At 47.7% G+C, this 20,617-nt stretch overlaps 1 protein-coding gene across 24 annotated transcripts in view; it reads left to right on the top strand.

The window, feature by feature from the left end:
* The window catches only part of MARK3 (microtubule affinity regulating kinase 3), a 63,842-nt gene extending 59,493 nt beyond the window's left edge, over positions 1-4,349 (top strand). For all 24 annotated transcript variants that reach the window (XM_040601740.1, XM_040601734.1, XM_040601735.1 and 21 more), the window contains one exon: positions 1,843-4,349. In XM_040601740.1, the coding sequence (XP_040457674.1) occupies positions 1,843-2,188 (346 nt within the window). In that variant the 3' untranslated portion in view covers positions 2,189-4,349. The remainder of the gene's footprint in view (positions 1-1,842) is intronic.
* Positions 4,350-20,617: the final 16,268 nt, after the last annotated feature.

Genomic DNA, 20,617 nt, shown 5'->3' with positions numbered 1-20,617 from the left:
TATACTCTTCTTCCAAAATCTGCATATCAAAAAAAATAGTAGACATTATCAAAATTGTGCTGGTTTTGGCAGCTGTTTTCAAGTAGAAAAAGCTTTCAAAAATAAAATGAGCATTGAATAAAAGCTGATGTTCTCCCATTACAGCCTTATTAAAATAAAAACTTAAAGTTAAAACAAAGCACTCTAATTCGCTTGCTGAATTTTATAACATCTGGCAAATCACATAGCTGAATTTGACATCATAATCCTGTGACTCTTGCAGTTACTGGCAGTCTTTCTAATAGAACGTAAAATTATGAAATAGGTTTATCTTTGAGAAATATATTTAGTTTTGACCTTGTTATCACTTTTTATTTTTCTTCATAATTGCCTCCTTAATGGTCGTAGAACAAAAGAATTGTGTAACCAGAAATTCATTGCCAACTGTTGTAAAGAGCAGCTTGACTTAATATTGTAAAATGAACTTCGAAGCTCAATGTGAGACCTAAACTGCGTGGTTTGGGGTCAGTTAGATTAAGCATTTTCCGAAAATGCTTAAGCATGACATTCTCTTTTCTGAGGACAAGTGAATTTGAAGAGGTGACTGACAGCATGCCAATATTCATAGAGCAAATCTGTCACATTTTTTCTCTGGCGATCCAAATGTAGTTCCTTATTCTTCAGCTCCGTGACCACTGATTTTAACTGAAGTAGAAGAGCCATTGCAAATTAGAAATTTCTGGAACATTTCTGTGTAACAGTCATTACCAAAGGAAGAGCTTTTTTTTTAGTAAAAAAAAAAAAAAAAAAAAAGTTGCAGACTTGGGAAATGCAGCCTCAATGTTTTTTGCTTTATCTTTTAGAAATGTGACAGTAATCGTAACCTTCTTATTTGCTGTCTTTACCAGCAAGGTTGAGGAGGTGTCTGATAGCGACTTCAAACTCTCCTTCCCACATCTCAGCCTCGAAGGCACTGAGCTGCATAGCTTGTAGCAGCAAGATTTCATCACTTTACTTCTGGTGGTTGTTGGTATTAAACAAGTTACTGACCAACTTAGAGATAAAGTATTTCCTCCCTGTTGAAGGTAACCCCAGTAGCCTACGGTGTGGTGATCCTCTCAAACATGTGCAAGTTCAGAAAAGCCAGAGTGAAACTGAACCAGCCCAGAACTGGGCAGCGTATTGCTGGCCTCGGGGCAGGAGGTGGGTGGCCCCTGGTCCTGCTGTCCTTCCTCCTGCTTGCAGCTAACTACTGTGCAACTCCACGGGCCCTCCCAGTGCTCGGTCTCCAACATGCTGCACAGGAGGAGGTGCAGAGGTGTTGCGACGGAGGGAAGTCTGCTGATCGCTCATATTGAGTGACTGTGTCTTCCCTCCGTCGCAACACAGAGGAACCCCTAGGATCTTTCTGCACGGGCTTGAGCGGGCATCTCCCATGGCCTGGCACTCCTGTGACCTGGGCTAAGCACCCTTTTGGTGCAAGTCGCCACTGTTTGAATGTTCCAGAAACTTCTAGCACAGAACAGGTGTTTCAGCTGTCCGTGTGGCCCAAGAATAGGGGTTTGAGCAGAACCTGCCTTAAAATCAATTCATAGGTGATGCACGTAGGTCCTTCCCCTTGTGCTCCTGACTCCAGTGACTTCCAGTTGTGTCATGCGTTGTACCATACCTTTGTTTCGGCCCCAGCAGCTAATGCTTTACCTTGTGTGTACAGCAGCTAGGAAAGTGGGGCATTGCTCGCAGCCGGAGCCTCTAGATGCTGCTCTAATACTGGTAGTGTGCATTGAGTTTTAGTTTGCTTTACTAACATGAAGCGTGGAGAAGGTAGCTGGCCCTGCTAACTAATAAATTCCTGTCTTTCAGCCGCAATGTAGCTGTGGATCAGAAGGATGAGAACAAGGAGGCCAAGCCCCGGTCACTGCGTTTTACCTGGAGCATGAAAACCACCAGCTCCATGGATCCCAATGATATGATGAGGGAAATACGAAAGGTCTTGGATGCCAATAATTGTGACTATGAACAAAGAGAGCGTTTCTTGCTTTTCTGTGTCCATGGGGATGGGCATGCGGAAAACCTTGTACAGTGGGAGATGGAGGTGTGTAAACTGCCAAGACTGTCCCTGAATGGAGTTCGCTTTAAGCGGATATCAGGAACATCCATAGCTTTTAAAAACATTGCTTCCAAAATTGCCAATGAGTTAAAGCTGTAACAGGAAAAAATAGTTAAGTTGTAAATTAGTTAGCAATTTCAAGTGTTTTTGAGAATTCCGATGGAAATGTATAGAATAACATTTAGGCAATAACTTCTGCATCCTTCTGAATAGTGATATTAAAAAAAAAAAAAAAGCTGCTGAGCTGGGAGGGAGAGTTGGACTTTTTTATAAGTGCACTACAGCATTAAAGTTGCCTACTATGTAAAATATTACCCCTTCTGCTTTATTTCCATTGCTCCTAAGTCTTTGACATAAATTGAAACACAGAATATATTCATTTAAATATGCCTCCTGTTTGTGTGGACGTGTGAATGTACAGTATGTGTGTATAATATATAAAGTATTATATGTAAACAATCCATTTACAACATCAAGCTGTACCAGTACCTCTTTTTGGGCTAATTTTGGTGCTAAAAATTGAAATGGCCAAGGAGGAAACACTTGAGTTAATATTTAAAATAACTGAAGCGATAACCAGTAAATGCAGGTTTACAGTTCACTGCTGTGTTAAGCAAAAAAAAAAAAAAAACCACCAGTGTGTGAAGGGTTTGGATTTACGGTTGTGAACATTATTAGTCCTGTTTTCTAAGTAGAACTCATGAGATTATTAAAAATTCACTTTTACTGAGTAAGTCTTGCATTATATTTTGCCCAGCTATTTATTATTTAAGTCTGAATCAAATTTTAAAAGTGTAGTTGATTTGTGCATTAAAATTTGGGTAAACGCTTCCATTCTTCTGCTTCTGCTCAACTACTAAAATTGTATCTTTGTCCTTTTGGCTTATGAGTATTGATTGCAGCTAAGAACACTTCTCTGTTGTTCCACTGTTCCGCTACAGAATGAGCAGGATGTGCTAAATGCTGACTAGTGACTTTTTCTTTCAGACCAAGTTCTCCACATTAGGTGAGGTCAGACTGATAGAAAGCACAAAAGGATTCTCAAATAATGACCGTATTTTGAGGCAAGTCGCCACGTCCGAGTCTGTGCCATCTGGGGTATTGCTGCACGTGTGGCAGCACTGTCCTTTGTGTTCTGGGCGCACACAGTATTTAAACCCAAAAGTGGGAATCAAATTGGCTACTTAACTCCTTTATCGTTAACATCCAACTTGCTAAACTACAGCCATAGGCAGTAGCGGTTAAAACTTTTCCTTGCAGCTCTCTTCCAGCCTGCTTCCACTTGGCTCTGGTTGTATTGCTTTTTATGGCTTCGTGCCAGTCGTGTCTGTAGCTTCTGCTGCAGAGGGAGTCCACTGTCGCTCTTTTAACATGCAGTGTGGAAAACTTCCCTTGATGAACTCTCTGATGGCCAGCTAGCTTTCTGTAGGACGCGAAGCTACTCTGGGATGGTCCCCACTTTTTAACAGTCGCTGTGGTGAGCCAGATTTGATTTTTGCAAACTAGAACAAAGAGATTTCTTATGCGTTGTTTCCTAGTGATACTTGTTTATTTCATCGAGGACTTCTGTAGATAATATCCTGCATTATCTACTTGACTTTTTGTATTGATGTTTTATGGTTATATTTCAGTGAAGCACTTAAGCATGTACTTAACATGTGCTTTAAACTGGAGCCTAAATTTGCATTTTAAATTTGCAGTGAGCTAATAGTTATTCATAGTACACAGTTCAGACTTGACCCGAGGTGAAAACGCAAAATCCTTAGCATTTTGCAAGTTAGTTCTTGTGATCTGTAGTCTGTGAAGGCAGCAGACTTCCCCTCATTTCCCCCCTAAGCATTGGTATTGATTATGCTAGTTTAAAGGGTAATCATAGTTGTTAAATGTAGTAGATGTTCCTGAATTTGCATTTTATTCTCTGTATATTCTGTATCATACCATGGCTTGAGAACTCCAGGTGCTACCGGAGTTCATTTGGCTTTCAGTGCTCTGCCCATGCCTGTGCTGCTCAGTATGGTTTTTTCCATGAAAACTCCATTTTGTAATAGCAATAAGACATTTCAGGGCAGTCATTGTACTTTCTCAGGTGAATGGTCACCTATCCTTTCACTTCCTTTGTTTTAAGCACTCCTCCAAATGTATTTTTTTCACCCAGCAGTGCACTTTGTTGTCTGAACTGAAAAAGTGTTCTGATAAAATGATGTAAATCTGTATTCGATGGAAGTTCCAAAAGGTTTCATATTAAATGTTTTCTGAAATACTCTTTTCCTACTTCACCTGTTAAGTATGTAATTGTTTCTAAAAAGTCCACCCGTATCATACTTTGGATATTTAAAGATTGTACTTAAGTATTTTTCTTAGTGTTCTCAAAAGGTTCTTTAAGAGTAAATCTGTATTTGAGGCATTAAAAAAAAATTACTTATAATCAGAAACAGGTTTTTAACAGCTAACTTCCCAAATGCCTTGTAAAATTACCAAGTTGCAAGAATATACCCGTGTTTCTGTAGCATACTGCCACACTTACTGTTCAAGCCTCTAGAAGATGTCTGGAAAGGAAGACTGCTTTCTTCGGATTGCCAAACCAGGGATGAACTTCTTCCTGAACACAGGCCTTTTACTTGCGCATCTTCCTTGGGAATCTGTGTAGGTTTATCAGCACCGCTGCTGCTATGACTCTGCAGAACTACAGCTGTCTTTTCTGTCCTTAAGAGACAAATCTTAAAACCAAATAGAGGTCAGTGCACGGTGATGAGATAGCAGGCCTAGGCATTTTGAGATGTGCGTCTAGCAACTGAGAAGTGATTTTATGTAATGGTATGACTGGCGTCATGGAATGTGTGGTCCGAATGGTGTGTTCGGGGGTGTTTGTAATGGGCTTGCGACTAAAGATTTTGCATCACTAAAACCCACATCATCCAGCTCTGACTGTGTCTTTTGGTTGCAGAGTCTGGCAGAGAAAAATATATTAAGAGTTGGGGTTGCAGGGGGTTGACTGCTTTAAACAAAAGTGTTTATAAAGATAGGTGCATTAGAAAAAAATAATACCAAGCAGCTACAAACAAATTCAGATAAACTTTTTCCTCATGCAAGCCTTCCCTGTATTTGGGCTTTCTTAAAACACTTCAATCTGACCTCTTTACAAGTTCTAAGGTCCTTGACCATGTTGAGAAGAAGTGGAGAAAGGTAGGTCAGTGGAACAGCTAGTTCTGGGTTCAAAGGTTTTTAGTACAGATTTGGGCAAGGTTCACCTTTTTCTCGTGTATTACAGTGAAATTTCAAGATCAAATATAGTGGGATACCCTACCCCAGTTTTTTTTAATTGCCGCATTTTTTTGTCAAGATTATTTAAAAAAAAAACCCAACACTTTATGTTAAATTAAGTCAGAGCTTCAGTGAGTCCTTCTAGTCATATGGAAAGACTGAAGCAGATCTGGAATTTTAAATAGACACCAATTTGGTTAAAAGCTCAGACATCCATGGGCCTATTGGGATAATGTGTAGAGGCTTTTAATCAGCCTTTCCCACAGCTGCTGTCACACACCGTGTGGTGGATTGCAGTTTAATTAGGACTGCAGCCAGCCCTGGGAACCATTTTCTCTGTTAAGCCCTGGTCTGGAGCAGCAGCTCTAATCATGGCTACTTCGAGTTAAAACCCTCTTGGCTGGGCTGGTTTCGGTTCCCGATGGGCTCGGGTGCCTCACGTGGTGTCCTGCTGGACTGTTCTTCGTATTTCAAGGCTGGGGTGGTTGGGTATTTCTTGCTGTGCAGTCTGCGATCGGCTATCGAAGACAGTGTCTTTTCTTGGTAGCCTGAGAGTTAAATATTTAGAGAATCATGGTCGTAGATGGTATTTCTGCTGTTTGAGGGAGTCGTACTAATGTAAAATTTCTGTTTTCTAATTCACATTGCAGCCTAAATACAGTTTTGGAGAGCTGATCCCACTGTAAATTGATGTGTAATTTTAAACGTTGATTTGCAAATTTCCCCCATTTTCAACTGTCAATACAATCTCATTTCTATACGTATTCATAGAAAAGCCCTGGAGTTTTCATGTAATGATAGGCTCACATTATTACAAATCACCGGTGCTGCTGATTAACCCCTTGATCTGACATTGATGAAGTGTGGTTGTGAAAATTCCACCCTTGACTGGAATTTTTCCCTCTGGTAGCAGTGAATTGTTTCATGGATTTTACCACTGCCCGTTACTCCATCGCTTCAGAAAAAATACCACAACTGTTACCCAGCAGGAAGGGGCATAAGCTCTGAATAAAAGCTCAACCTTGTGCAATTGATAAGATTTATATTTTTTTTTTAATTTACATATGTTCATACCAAAGGCCTGTCAGTGGCCTGGTTGCAGTGACAGTGAATGCTTAGAGAAATCCAGGAAACACAAGACAGATACAGTAATTGTTCTCCGTGTGTGTGCTGCTTCTGACAAGAGCAGGAAAAAGCCAACCTTTAAACCTGGATAACTCGATGGTTTTCATGTTCCCGTTTCTGCTGGACACTTCTTAATGTACGACCAGGCACTGCCTCCAAGCTCCAGGGCAGGGTAAAATGAGCAAAACCATGGAGGACTTGTCTCTTCACCCAATGCTTCTGAAGTTGAGACAGTACGGTATGTGAAGCGAAAGAATTTGAAAGACCCTTAACTGGTCTTTTTTAGCCTTCTATGAATGTTTGAACCTTTGGTACAAACACCGGACTCCTGGTCCAGCAATAACGGCAAACAGAAGCTGCTTTAATACCAGCACTATGAATCCCGTAAGTATCGGCATGGGAGCCGTGTTCAGGGCGTTAATTGCCAGTTGCTGGGAGTTCATCTTCACCGACAAGTGCCATTAACACCTTGTAGTGTTGTGACTTAGCAGGTATCTGTCACAGGCGGGAAAAGTGCTTTTGCTTGGTTTTCGCTTGTGTGTTGAGTGTTGGGAGCTGTGTGTTCCGAGCCTCTGATGTAAAATTCATGCAGAGTGGCCATGGTTAGGGTTGCTGTGGGAACCGCAGCATTGAATTTCAAGGCATAGAAATGTTGTTCTCATCCCATTAATACCCTTATGTTGTAGGCTTAGCCTTATGAAATGCAGGGCATAAAATCAAAATACTCGTACAGTTCCATGTTTCCTTGTAGCTGCTGAGCACACTGAATGTATTAGGTGAATAAAATCAGATAATGAAATACCACGGAAAGAATTGTGTTAAAACATACGGGGATGCAAAATTGGGAAGTAGAATACTGGTTCGATCGTTTGCCTATCAAGGTAAAGTCCTGTTTGCTTGGAGGCATCTCTTACGGAGACGAGCACGGCGGGAGCGCTCTAGCCAACTACAAACAACAAAGTCTTCCTAAGCACAAAATTATTTCCACCCCCCAGCTTACCCAGCCAAGAGGCATGAAATGAAGTGCTTTCACACGTGTTTCCACACAGATGGGGGAAAACACCCTGCCGGTAGGAGCCTGGGGACACTGGGGAGCAGGTGTTTGCATGGCCCGGGCGGGTGGGCTGGGGGGGCCGCTTCTGCAAGGGAGGGCGGGCTGCGGGGGGCCCTTGCAGTGTCAGCGGCGGCCACAGGATGTCTCCCAAATGCAGAAGCGCTGCTCTGGTTGGTGTTCGTCCCGAGTATCTTTAGAAAAGAGCTCCCAGGATTGCTTGCTCCATGCAGAGCAGTGATTTCACATCGGTTATCTGTGCTACCATCCGCTCAGACAACTTTGACTTATTGTTATACACGCAGTAGGGGGAAAAATGCGCCACAAGGTATTGATGGAAGTCGCCTATCTTTCGGGTTGAAAAATACCCTAATGCTACATTTAACTTTACATTATGGTTTATCGCTTTTGAAGATAAGGTGTAGTTAAATAACCCTTAGCTTCACCATGGAAGACCTGTAGGGCTGCAAAACCCTTTTCCACTTCTTTTTCAAGCCTTGTTCCATCTCTGTTCCTAGAAAATGACCGTGTTGGGCAGAAGGCTTTTCTGCTGCGAAGGGCAAAAGTCATACAGAATATTTAAATTAATTTCCAGCCTTTTAAAGAGTAAGAATCTGCGTTTTCCTGTTCGGAAATTTGATTACTGAAACTATTTTGCCGTTCATCCTTTAGTAATCAGTCTAATCAAGGCTGTAAATTGCAGCCAACCTTTTCTAAAATAATCTGGGGTCACTTGCCATTTATATTTCACTGTATTAAGCAACACTGTAAAGCTTTATGCTTGGCATTTTCCATGCCTGCAGTCTGTTTGAATCTCCAAACAAATCTTGTTGCTTGTGCTTCAAGTAGGCAAGTGAAACATCCTTATTTGCTCAGGGTATTTTATTTTTTTACAAAAGGTATATTCTGCTGCAGCTTTCACTTTTATTATAACCAGTGTTGTCACTGGGGGATTGATAGTGACTGGTACTAACGTTTATTGCTGGGGTGTTTGGATTTGGTGAGTAGAAATGGAGAAGCTGTTTGTTTTGGTCAGTCTCGGGCTGCTCTGTGTTCTGTGTGTGATGGAGCCCTGTGACTTGTCCCCTCCATCCTGCGGTGCCAGACCCATCGGCTACTGCCGAGCCCTTTCCTGTGCCTCCCAAGGCGATGCCCTAAAGCACTGGTTGCAGTGGAGTCGTGCCGAGCAGCGTGTGCAGGGTCAGCACTTCGTGTATGGCTGTGTGGTAGGTAGTAGCAGCAAAAGCAGAATTTTGCTGTTGGGAAGCTCTGTTCCTCGTTACCAGTCTGGGAGCAGCCACCAGAGCAAATTTGTTGGATCGTGTATATATATATATATATTTTGGTAGTTTTATCTGACTGACCCCTTTATGAACCTCTTTGTCCCTGGCATCTTGTTGCTTTCTCCTTATCTCCAGAGATGAGCCTTGGCTGAACCCTTCTGGCTGAACATTTCTTTGAGCTAGTCTCAATTCGAAGGACAGTCCCTTTTTGAGGTCTCCTGCAGTGTTGGAGCTCTGCGAATCCCTGCCCGTTGGGTCTGTAAGTGCTCTTCCAGCTGGGGAAAGAGTACAAGTGCTCCAGGGCCCCTGAAGTGTCTCAGCGCTGGTCTGTGGTACAGAGCATGGCAAAGCTCCTCAGCGTTCAGTTGCTGAAGCGATTCTGCAGATCTGGAGAGCAGTTTAGCTCCAGTAAGTGCAAAGCTGTAACGAATGGTTGAATTCAGAGCAGTCTCCAGCCTGAGGAGGAAGGACAGTCATCTCTTCTGGGTGACTTCAGTTCCTAGGTGCTTTCCAGACTGCTCTGTGGGCTGGATGTGTGAATGACCAGGGGCAGGACTGTCCCGTTGCTGTGGCTTGTTCAGGGAGCAGCCTGCTCTCACTGGGAGGCCTCCATAAGTGGGAGGAAAAGCTTGTCCCAGTTGTGTTGCTGTGGCTCTGCTTAGGAGAGGCATTACAAGGAATACTGCAAGGTGTAAAGGGATAGGTGGTGGGAGCTTGCTGGTGGCAGAAGAGGAGCTCGGTGAGCACCACCTCAGGTGGCCCCTGGCTCACACGGATTTGCGTCTGGGGCTCAGCGTGCCGTTTCCCATATTGTCTTGCACTGTATTCGTGGGTGCAAACAGCTCTAGGGGCGAAGCTGCAGCTCACAGGGGCTGTATGAAAGGGCCGTTCCTCCTCCAAGCTCTGCCTGCGGGACACTTGCAGGGATGTTTCCCTCTGATCTGCCCACCAGCCCTGGTGGAAGCTGGTTTGCAGGTTCGACAGCTACAGGGAGAACAGATTGAGCGTGCACAAGCACAGGCGCTCGCACACAGTGCATGGCTACATAAGGCTTGTTTCTCTGGGAAACCAGCCTAAAACCATGACAGTTCACAGCAGGGACCAGATCTGCCCATCAAGAGGCAGCTGTCCTTAAAAGGTCACTTTTAAGTCGCAGCCACACTTGGGGTGAATCCTGATGGAATAGGGGTGAATTCTGCTAGGCACAAAGGAGAGCTGGGCTCTAGTTTGTGCACCTAATGGCTTGGGTAATTTAAAAGACCAAAGATAGTTCTCCGATTTTCTTTCTGTTCCTGACATTATTAGCTTGGTCTGCCAGGGTGAGTGTTGCATGATGTAAGACACATTTTTTTTTCTTTCTTGACTATTTCACATCTGTTTGATTTCGCTGAAGAAGCAGGGAAATGTGGAACCACCTTTGCAAAGCAGTAAAAGTAAAGGCAGTGACAAAAGCATTTGTCAAGGATAAAAGTAAAGCAGAGGGATGAGAGCCAAGGTTTATGGGGAGGCATGCTGTTTGTTTAACCAGCAGCCAGTATCTCTCATTAACTTACTGTTACCTCTACCTTACCCTCCCCTTCTGTCCTACAACAACATGTGAGAAAAAAGAATGTTTCATCCTTGCCTTGTTTTGTCACTTGGATGATGCCTTTTCCCAGTTTTCTGTCTTGGAAGCAGTAGCATTCAGCATCTCACTGCAAAGCTGAGTTACATTGATTTAGCAGCTGAGTTCAGGGAAGGCAGGCGATGGAAACACATCCTAAATTTGGACTGAACCAAAGATAGACATGCTGCTAAATGGAAGACCAAAATCCTGGGAGGTAAAGCTCTGGATCAGCATGGTATTGCATTGAAATTTGTGGTTATGCTAATTGCTCGCTGCTGTAACAGGCCCTTTTGTCTTTACTTACGGCAAGTGCAAGTGTCCTGGCTGGGGATGTGGAACGTGGTGGCAGTCACCTCTTCTGCAGGATCAAGCTGGTTGCAGAAAACGGGGGTTTATGCTACTCAATTCACTGGTGATAGAGTAACCTCGTGGGCAGGGTACTGCAGAGTTTGTGGGCTCGATTCTGGCCTCTGAAGGGGTTTGATTCCCCCCTACTGACTCTCAAGGGCTGTGCAGGACACTGCTGGGACTCTGCTCCTGCCAGCAGGGCTCCACCTTCGCAGCTTATTAGAGCAAGGATTATATATGCCTGGAGACAGAAAATGGTAGTTTCTTGCCTTTATTTAGCAAGTCTAAGCTACACTGGCCTGCTCCAGCCAGAGCTCTGGAGAGATCCACTTCTACACGGCTTTAACCTGCAGAAGCCCCATGGCCTGAGAGGTGGGAGACCTTGATTCAGTTCGAAAGTGGCTTCCCACCAAATACAGGAAGAGAACTAAGGAAGGAGGGGCAGGGGGGAAGCTGTGCTGGGCCATCTCTGTTAGGAGTTCAGTATCGCTTTTCCAACAGCTCAAACCTTTTTACCAACATCTGCTCAAATTCGTGTGTACTTTTGGTATGACATCCAGATGTTTGTTGAACCCCGGTGGTGGGGCTGGGATACCTGAAGCCATGGCCTCTACCCAGCCTAAGCACCCTGCAGCCTGCCAGGGTGGCAAATCCTGGAGCTTCCACTTCTCCATGTCCACAGCAATGTCTTGGAAGCAATAGTGTCAGTCAGTCTTTTCAAATGAAATTACTTTAGTGCTGGAGACAGCTCTGAAAATTACAGCAAACTGAGCCATGCACCACCAATGCTCATTGCTGTAACTTGCCTTTTCTTTAATCACCATGTAGACAGGCGTGCTGATTGGGGACATCTCCAACATGTGGGTCATGCTGGCAAGGACCTCTTGTGCAGTATTGGCCATGTTGAACTTGCTGTGCCAGAGGATTTTCTGGATACCTGCTATGCTATAAAGCTAGGCTTTACAGTTGTGTAAGTGCAGTGCAAGAGAGGAGGCATCACCAGTCCTGGTGGTGACTGCCTGTGCTGGAGTACCTGACATTCATGCTTGTACCGAGATGAGAGGAGACCCAAGCCTCAGCCTTTTTTCCAAGGGGTACCTGACACCCACCCTGGCTGCAGAGCACCCTCCAGCTTGGCTTCTGGTGCAAGAGCAAAGGGCTGAGGCATGAGCAGCCACTTTGTGCAGCTTAAGAGGACCTCCGCCAGCTCTCTGGTGTGCTGAGGAACTGGTGTGCTGATGAGCAGCTTGTGCCCATTTAGAAATCGGCATATGCACGAAGAAAACGCAGTCACCAACAACTCTGAGCTCCCAAACCAGTTCTTCAGTTTGTAGCATGGCAAACTGCCTGTGCTTGCATGGTGCTGTACAGTTTGCTGTTGAGCCTAAAGGGCACGTAGCCTCCTTTCCCCACCTTTCTGGGGCAGACAGCAAAGGAAATGAGGTGTTAAACCCAGTAGAAGCTAGAACGCAGCCCTGCTCAGCCTTGATGCCATCGGAGACAAAAAGGCCTGCCAGCAATCCCACTCACCAGCTGCCGTGTGGAAAATCCCGGAGTGGGCTGAGAATCAGGAAAAGGTACTAAAATCTGTCTTTGCGGGTGTCGGGGCTCCCTAACTAGGCCATCTCCCAAAGCAGGAGGCCGGGCAGAAGTGGAGCAGAGTCCAGAAGAGGGAAAGGCTGGAGCGATCTGATCTCTGCCTCTATTCTGTGTTCAGGTAGTTATGATAGATCAATGGATTTTAAAATGTTCTAGCAGCAGTTCCTTCCCTCGACACCCTCCTACCAGGCAGTGCTGGAGGATTGGGTCAGATTTTAGGACAGTTGCTTGTTCCACATCCCTGTCTAGTGCTTGCAACAGCCCCCCCCCCCCATGCTGCACCCAGCTGGGGCAATCCCTGTGCAACCAGTGCATGGCCACCGGTGGTCACTGCTGCTTGCCCGCAGCAAGGGTCCGGCCTGGGATGTGTGGGGGAGTACCCAAAGAAATAAGATCATCCAGTGGCACGTCCTTCTCTAGTAATGGTTCTCCACAAAAGAACACCCTGGTCCGCTGCTGTCTTACCCTACATCGCAGTAGCTGTGGCTGGCAGGGCAGATGCTGCCCCAGGACAAAGACAAGGTGGCGGGTGAAGGACAAGCTGCTGCCTAATCATAACAAAAAGCCTCTTCCTATCTCGGCTGCTTTCATTTCTCTGTTCTGGCCTGAATCCAGGCTGGGTTGGGGCTGGGATGCTTCCTAGCCCTGGTTTCTTGTCTAGCTGCTAGATCAACTTCTCCTTTGCCTGGCTGGGGGCTCTTCTGGCCACTCCTCAGAAGGACCTTCCCTGCGTCCCAGCCTAGACCCTGTGCGAAAGAGGAAGGGAAGGGAAGGTCCTGGCCTCACACACGGGGAGTGGTGCAGCTTGTGCAAGTGTCTGTCACAAGGCAGGAAGAGTAGGAGTCAGACTTTCCCAAGTCTCAAGTTAGATCTCTTCCTGGCCGCCGCAATGAGTGTGGGTAGGCTGACGTGTAGGACAACAAAAGCTCTCTGTTGGTAGATGTAAGCAGAGTAGTTTGAGAAAGTCCCAAATTTTTTTCTCAGCAAAGCAATAATTTTTCAGTGTTTCGTGAACTTTGCTGAAACTTTCCCTCCTGGAGAAGGCAAAGGGAAGGGGTTCACAGCATCCAAGGACACTATCAGGAGGACCTTCAAGCTTGTATTATAGTCATACAGCTCAGCAAAGAACTAGGAGGAGGCACAACACATCAATTCCATTGTTATTTGTCTGTGTACAAGATGCTGCTATCCTTTGGATGTCATAAATATTCAGAGTCAACTCAGGGAGACGGTCTGCCAGTGATGTCTCTGGGGACCCAGAGAGCCTCTCGGATCCTCACTGTGAGGAGCTGGTATCTGTTTGAAGCAGTGCTGAAAAAGGCTGTCCAGCTCACTGACAGCCCTGGCTATGGCCAAAGCGTGGCCACCTGTGCCAGCTGGACCAGAGATGTCCTGTGCACATCCCAGGGAGGGAGCTGGGGGATGTACGCTGAAGCCTCCCTGGCTGGATAACTGTGACCATCTCACCGCCACCGCTGAAGGAAGCAGCAAGCTGGTTTGTGAATCTCTTAGCCTGCTCAACCCAGGAAAACCTCGAGCACTGGTGCTTGCTTAGACTGTCATACGCTTGAATTCCAGCAAAGTTTTCTCCCTTGGCAGAGGAGTGAAGCCACCCTCTGGTTCGGTGCTACCCAGGAGCTGAACTTTCCCTCCTGCCCCAGCCCAAGCGGTTCCTGGGCTGGCCACCGATGGGCCGTGCCTCCTACCATGGCCCCTGCCAGGGTCCTGCTCCCTTAGGCAGCTCCTCCCCACGTAAGACATGCTGCAGATGACCTCCCAGGAGGATCCAAGGGTAGGAGCACTCCCTACCAGGAAGGACAGGTCTCTCAGATGCCTTTTGAAACCTCTGAGCCCCAGGAGCAGGCAGGGCTGAAGTAATGTGTTCCCAGAACAGGAACATGTCGGAAGTCTGGAGGAAAAACTGTTATGGAAATAACAACAGTGACAATCAGATCAGCTGGGATTGAGCTCAACACAATGACAGTGCGTCGGCTGAAGCAGTCCTCTGTTTCCGTGGAAAAAGTAATCTGCTGCTGTGATGAGCCTGTGCCTCTCCTTGCCTTTGAGGAGCTGGGAGGAGAAGACAGGAGGGACAGAGGTGGCTCAGCATGCTGGCAGCCAGACCTGCCCGTGTCTGAGCTAAAGGCAAAGCTCAATGCCCTGTTGTGCATGTAGGAAAAAGCAAGGGAGCTCTTTTCCCTGCTGACTGCTCCTGGACGATGTCAGCTATGGCTTTTGTGAACCTGTGGGCCAAGATGAACCTCAGTAGGATGAACATGTCAGCAGAAACCCTAATGCTTTGCAGGAAACATCATGTCAGGTTTGGCCCCATTTAGCGTGGTCAGCTCTGAAGCGATGCTAAGGACAATCTGGTTTAAAACAGGTCAGCCCCAAACCACAGCAACCTGTGGTAGCCCTGGGTTTGTAGCCTGCAGATGGATGGCCTGGAAATACAGCTCCAAAGGTGAGTGGAGACCCCTCTGCACACCACCGCTGTGGACTCAGCCTGGGTTTGGAGGACAACGGCGTTGGAAGTAACCAAATCCTGGACAGAGGGCTGTGCCTGGCCTGCTGGCAGCATTCAGTCATGGCTAATGGTGGTGGCAGCCTTCACCACCTGCTAGGCTAAGTGTCCCTGAGCCTAGCCCAAATCCAGCCGGCTGCTGGCGTTCCCGGTGGTAGGTGCACTTGTGTGCTGTGACCCTGCTCACTGCAAGCAGCACAGTCCCCTGCTGCCAGCTCCTTGTGTCTGGTGGGTGCTCACTTGACCTGTCCATCCTCCGTGGTGGAGGTTGTCCAGCAGGACCTCAAGGGGCTGCTGCCATGTCCCCCTTTCCTGGGCTTGAAAGCCCCCACCAGTGGGGGGCTGCCCTGTGGAAGCACCACTCAAGCACTGGGAGGGGGGCTCAGTCCCCAGGACCCATCAGCTCTGCAGCAACACCCTGCTGCAGTTCAGAGCTGCACCCTTCACAAAAACACGAGCATCCCGAAACAGACCTGAGGTCCCAATGATATTTGCCAAGGATTTCTGCTGGGCTGCAGCTTCCAGCTTGCATGAACATCAGCCCAGCTGGAGATTAAACAATATCCTTTAATAGAACAGACAGGCACCTGTTTCTAGCACAGGGAGAAAAGAGCTTTCCCCATTCAGAGCTCACGCGCAGGTGGCGCAAGGCTGGGGGGGGACCGAGATGCCCTGATTTGGAAGTCTCTTGCTCAACCCGACTACTCTAAAAGCGGCTATTTCCTGCGGTTGGGCCAAGGGAGGTTTTTTTAGAAGATTCCTTGCCTGCTCAGCACAGAGGGGAAGTCAGAAGACACCAGCTCTCACTCCTGGCCTCTGCCGAGTGTGACTTAGACCTGCAACAGATACAGGAGTTAATACCGGCTCGTCAGAAGCTCCTCGGCACGCGGGCTGGGGCTTGCCAGCGCTGCCATTCACGGAGCTCCAGCCATCACCCTGATTAGATAGCGCTTGCCCAGCGCAGGGGCACCCTCCCTCCTATGCCACCCCATTGCCTCGCTCCTCGAAGGCCCCCCAGGGGTCCTGCCGGGGGGAGCCCCCAGGAAGGGGGCTGCTGAAACGCTCGCCAACATAAACAGGAGCCGCCCTTAAAAATAAACGAAGAAAACAGCCAAGCTGGAGGGCATTGCTCCTGTTTCCATGAGAACAAGGGAATGCAGCCTGCCAGGCTTCCCAGCCCCGGTTTTACCCTGCAAGGAGATTTCTCCCTGACTCTTGCCTGCTTTTACCCCCTTTCCTTGTTTGGGCTCCTTCAGGTGGACCCTCGCTGTGGTCCCTGCTCTCTGCAATGCCTCCTGCTGCCCCACAAGCCCTCCGAGCCTACCTGGGGTGGCACAGACCCATCCTGCATCCCAGGGCGTAGGGCACAAGGCGGCCCACACTCCAAATTGGCCAAAACTTGGGGGGCAAAGCTTGGCACAAGGAGTTGTGGGGCTGAGGACCAGGAGTTGGCCACATCTGCTGCAGGGGTTTATTGCTGCCAGAGGCTGGGTTGGCACAAGGGTCTGCCCTGAGCTGGGTTGGAAGGTGATGTCCCCTTTGGTGCCCTCCCCACACTGGTGGGAGGTGACCCGTAGGGGGGAGCAGGGTCTCCGGCTGCAAGTGGACCATTGGAATCTTTACCTCCATTCATGTGCTTTTTACAGCCTTTTCCATTCCCAAGAGAAATTCTGCAGGAATTTTCTGTTTGTGCAGGAGAGGCAGCAGGGAGAGGAAAGGTTGAGCTCTTGAGACCTTTGTACTTTATTTTTACTTTTGTTGTTGTGGTGGTTTCTTTAATCTTGAGGAAGGAACAGACTAAAAGGGGCATAAATACAATCCAGCTAGCTGGGACAAAAATACTTGGTTGAAATCCTTGCTCAGGGCAGTGAGTGAGTTTGTATGTGAGAGAGAACTCAGCTAAGGGAGGAATCTGCACCTCAAACCAGGGTTTTTTTTTCTTCCTATATTCCATTTGGAGAAGAAGAGTGACCAGGCTAACCCTCATCTCTGGGGAGGGTGAGTGGGAAGGCAGAGGGCTACGTCCAAGAGCCACCTTGGCCACCCTGTCCCCAGCCTCAGCAAAGCTGCTTCCTCCATGCTGTAAAATGGGGCTAATGATAAAAGCCTGCATGATGCTTTGCTAAATGCAACATCATACAAGTGCAAAGCAGTGTTAGCACAAACCCGGAGTAAGCTGAAGGAGTGATCCTGTTTCCTTTTCCAAATCAGAGTCTGGGGTTTCACTGTTGTTGGAGCCCCCAAAGCCCAGCCCTGGAGGTTTCCTTCTGCCAGCTTAGCATCATGTTCCCTTGCCTGAGGGGTGGCAGGAGGCTTTTCTGCTTTGGAAAGGAAAGAAAATACTGCCAAGCTTTTAGCTGTTTCTAAAATATGATTAAGCTGCACGCTTCATGCAGAGTGTAAGTGCCATTGCTTAAAATAAATATATGTCTTTCATTTCCTTGTCTTATTTTCCAAGGATCCCACAGTCTTAGTGCAGCTTGATAATAGTCTCTCACCACCAGTTACCTTTCCCGAGAGGCTCATTTCCAAGTCCCAAAATATCTCCCACAACAGCTCGTTTGGAAACTGCAGCCCCTCGGCCACAGCCACCGTGTCCCGGTGGGAGCACAGGCTGGCCGCTGCCGGCAGCTGGCTGCTGCTGCCCACAGGTAGCCCTGCCGGCACGCCAGGGCTTTTCTCAGTGGGGTGGAACGACAAGAAAGAACACGCTGAGAAACAGCAAACAGAGAATTATGTGCCAAGTTCAAAGATTAGTGGTTGTCTTATTAGGTTTTCCCCTCAGCTCAGTATTAAGTAATGCGAAATGACCCGCACAGAAAACAGAAGGGAGGATTAATAAAGGTTTAATGGTGGATGTTTGTGTTTGAAAGTGTCATGGGACTAAGAGAACTGGCAAACAACAAAGTGTTTCCCCCCTCACAGGTACCCATGTGGAGATGTTTCTTAGTATCTTAAAAATCTTTGCCTTGCTTCCTAGTTTCGCGAGTCTTTTTAGTAACTGTTCCTATGCCCATTCAGCCTCCAATAGCTCTTGCATTTATAAATGTATTTCACTGTTTCTCTATTTCTTTTTCGATGTGTTTATTCCAAATCCCTTTTAGGTAATCTGTGTAATCTCGCTCAAGGCTGGCTTTAGCCGAAGGTGAATAAACTGAGACGAAAGGCCCATCAGCTGGGCGTTTAAACAACTCCTATATGAGATGATGTCTCTCTAGAGTTCTTGTTCTTGATGGAGGCTTCACTCTTGAACTAAGTTGAATGAAAAATCCCAACGTGGCCACATCAATGGCAAGTGAAATGGAAATGATCTCAAAAAAGATGGATGGTGTACAGGTACACAGGAAAGTAAAGGCTGAAAGGGCACATAGACTAACCACAAAGACATGCCATTGCTGGCTTTGACGGTGATTATATAAAAGTATTTGGAAAAGATACACTGGCCATCTGCTGTCTTATAGCTCTTCAGGGGCTCCAGCTGACCCACCGCTTGGTGTCATTGCTCATAAATACCGCTCAAGGGCCTCTTATTCCTTGTGAGGAAAAACAAAATAGAACTTTTGTCTGCTTTTAAAACTGTCTTTTAGCTTACGTGCAAGGGTCTTCCCAGCCATGCCTTCAGGGCTGTCATGTCCAGGCATCAGGACCACCCAAATCAATGCAAAGGCATTTCGAGGGGAGCAGGAAGGGGCTGCAGGGAGGGGTGCTCAGCCCCTGGAGACATCCTGGTCCCCCCAGGAAAGGAGTGGGACGTGGCATCTCTCAGCATTGGGTAGCAGCCCAGGGCTAGATCCTGAAACATGCAATCCTGTTGCTTGTGTGAGGACACAAGTAACCACCCGGATGAAAAGCTGCCAAGCATCTGCGACTGCTGGGTGGGGAAGAGGCTGGATGCTCTAGGGGCAGCTGCTGGGGCCAGACTGGCAATTCCCCACTGGGACTGGGGCCTGGTTTTATCCAAAATTTGTGTTTCAGCTGGGAAGTGAGGCACAGGCACCAAGGCAGAGCTCTGTGCTGCCTCGGGATCCTTCCCCTCTGACATACTTGGAAACCAGCCCCCATGCTGAGGGGTGCTGCCCCACAGCAGCAAGTGGCAGGTCCAGTGGAGACAGACCTTCTCTGTCCCCTTGTTGTCCTTATCACCTTGTTCTGGCTCTGCAGTGACACAGGCTGTTGCCTGCAAACCGAAGCGGGCAGCTCCCCCCGTGTTAAGCTGCACAGTCTCCACCCTGCTGACAAGTCTCTTTGCAAACCACAGGGCTCACTGAAAATGGAAACCACCAAAAAAAAAAAAAAAAAAAAGAGCTCCAAAAAAAGCCAAACCACCAAGTCACAGAAAATAAAGCTTACAACTCTATTGGTCTGTTCCCCGCTTGCTGGCTGTGAGGTTAGTTCAGCCTTTTGCCTAGATAAGCCCTCAGCCCTGCCCCACTTCATAGCACCCCACAGAATGAGTAAGTCAGAGCGAGCGCTTTGGTAAGATAACTAGTGGGCAGTTCAGCTGTTGCACAAGGTTGGCTGATGCTCAGATGCAAGGTGCGATACACACCAGCTGCTGCAGTAGGTGCTTCTCACACAGCCCTGCGGAGAGCCAGCTGGTGCAACCCCTACTTTCTCACCTCCAAGATGCTATCAACCTGACTCTCTTCCATGTTAATGCAATCAGGAGGTGTCTTGCAGTGAGAAATGGTCTGTATGGTCACCGGTGGCCAGGGACACTGCCAGGACATGGCCCTTTGGGACATCACTGCGGCAGGGAAGCGTACACTTCCCCAGAACTTACCTCCTGCTGCTGGGATGAAGCGTCACAAGAGTTTGATAGAGGTGAAGGATGGACCTTCTGGGATTCTGTGAGAGCCAGTGCAGGCTGGGGATCAGCCTCCAGAGAGCCACAGGCAGAATGGGGACGTGCCCAGAGCACCCGGTGGACTCTGAGGCTGAGTGCCAGGGGCAGATGGGTACATGGAAGCACATGCATTCGTGCATGCCTGGCCTTGCATTCCCTCCTCTGCTTTCCTCTGGCCTCCAGGACAGCTGTAAGAAATACTCAAGCCTCTCCTGAGGCTTTCAGCAGTGGGAGTAGCTGAGCTGTTGATTTCTCATGGTCCTTTCCACCCTCTAGGTAGATGCAAGTTTTGGGGCACTGCTGGGGCCCCACCAATCACCCTTCCATGGGAGCAGAGAGCACCCCATGCCACCCACTAGACAGAGGAAAGGAAGCGGTGCTGGCATCAGTGTGTCCCCTTGGCCGGGCAGAGGCCACATCCCAGAGGCAGAGGGAAGGGAGTAAGGAATTTATTCCATTATTCCAGCTCCTGAGGAAAGAGCATCCTCAAGATGCTCAGCGATGCTTTGCCTTAAAACAATGACTTATAAAAAAAACCCAGCCATTCATCACTCTTCCATGGCAAGGAGCTGACGCTCTGGGGGCCTGGAGTACTCCCGTCCATGGCAATCCTCTTCTTGTGCATGAGAGAAGTTCCCACGGGTATCCCTGGAGCCGTCTCTCCCCAGACAAGTCCCAACTCGGAGGCTGTTACAGCAGCGATCCGATCCGATGGTATCCTGATGCCCTTTGCTGAAGATAGCCCACTCATGGAGCAGCATGGTCCCACAGACCTCCTGGTGTCCATTCCCACCGGAGTCCTCGCCTCTCATGCCCACCTGGACATGTTCAGTCACTCACTCTTGGCATGGCCCTCTGGTTTGGCTCCACCAGCACAGCACAGGA

Source organism: Falco naumanni, chromosome 7 (genome assembly GCF_017639655.2).
Source record: "Falco naumanni isolate bFalNau1 chromosome 7, bFalNau1.pat, whole genome shotgun sequence".
NCBI lineage: Eukaryota > Metazoa > Chordata > Aves > Falconiformes > Falconidae > Falco > Falco naumanni.
Note: the sequence above shows the minus strand (reverse complement) of the source record. Positions and strands in the feature narration are given on the sequence as shown.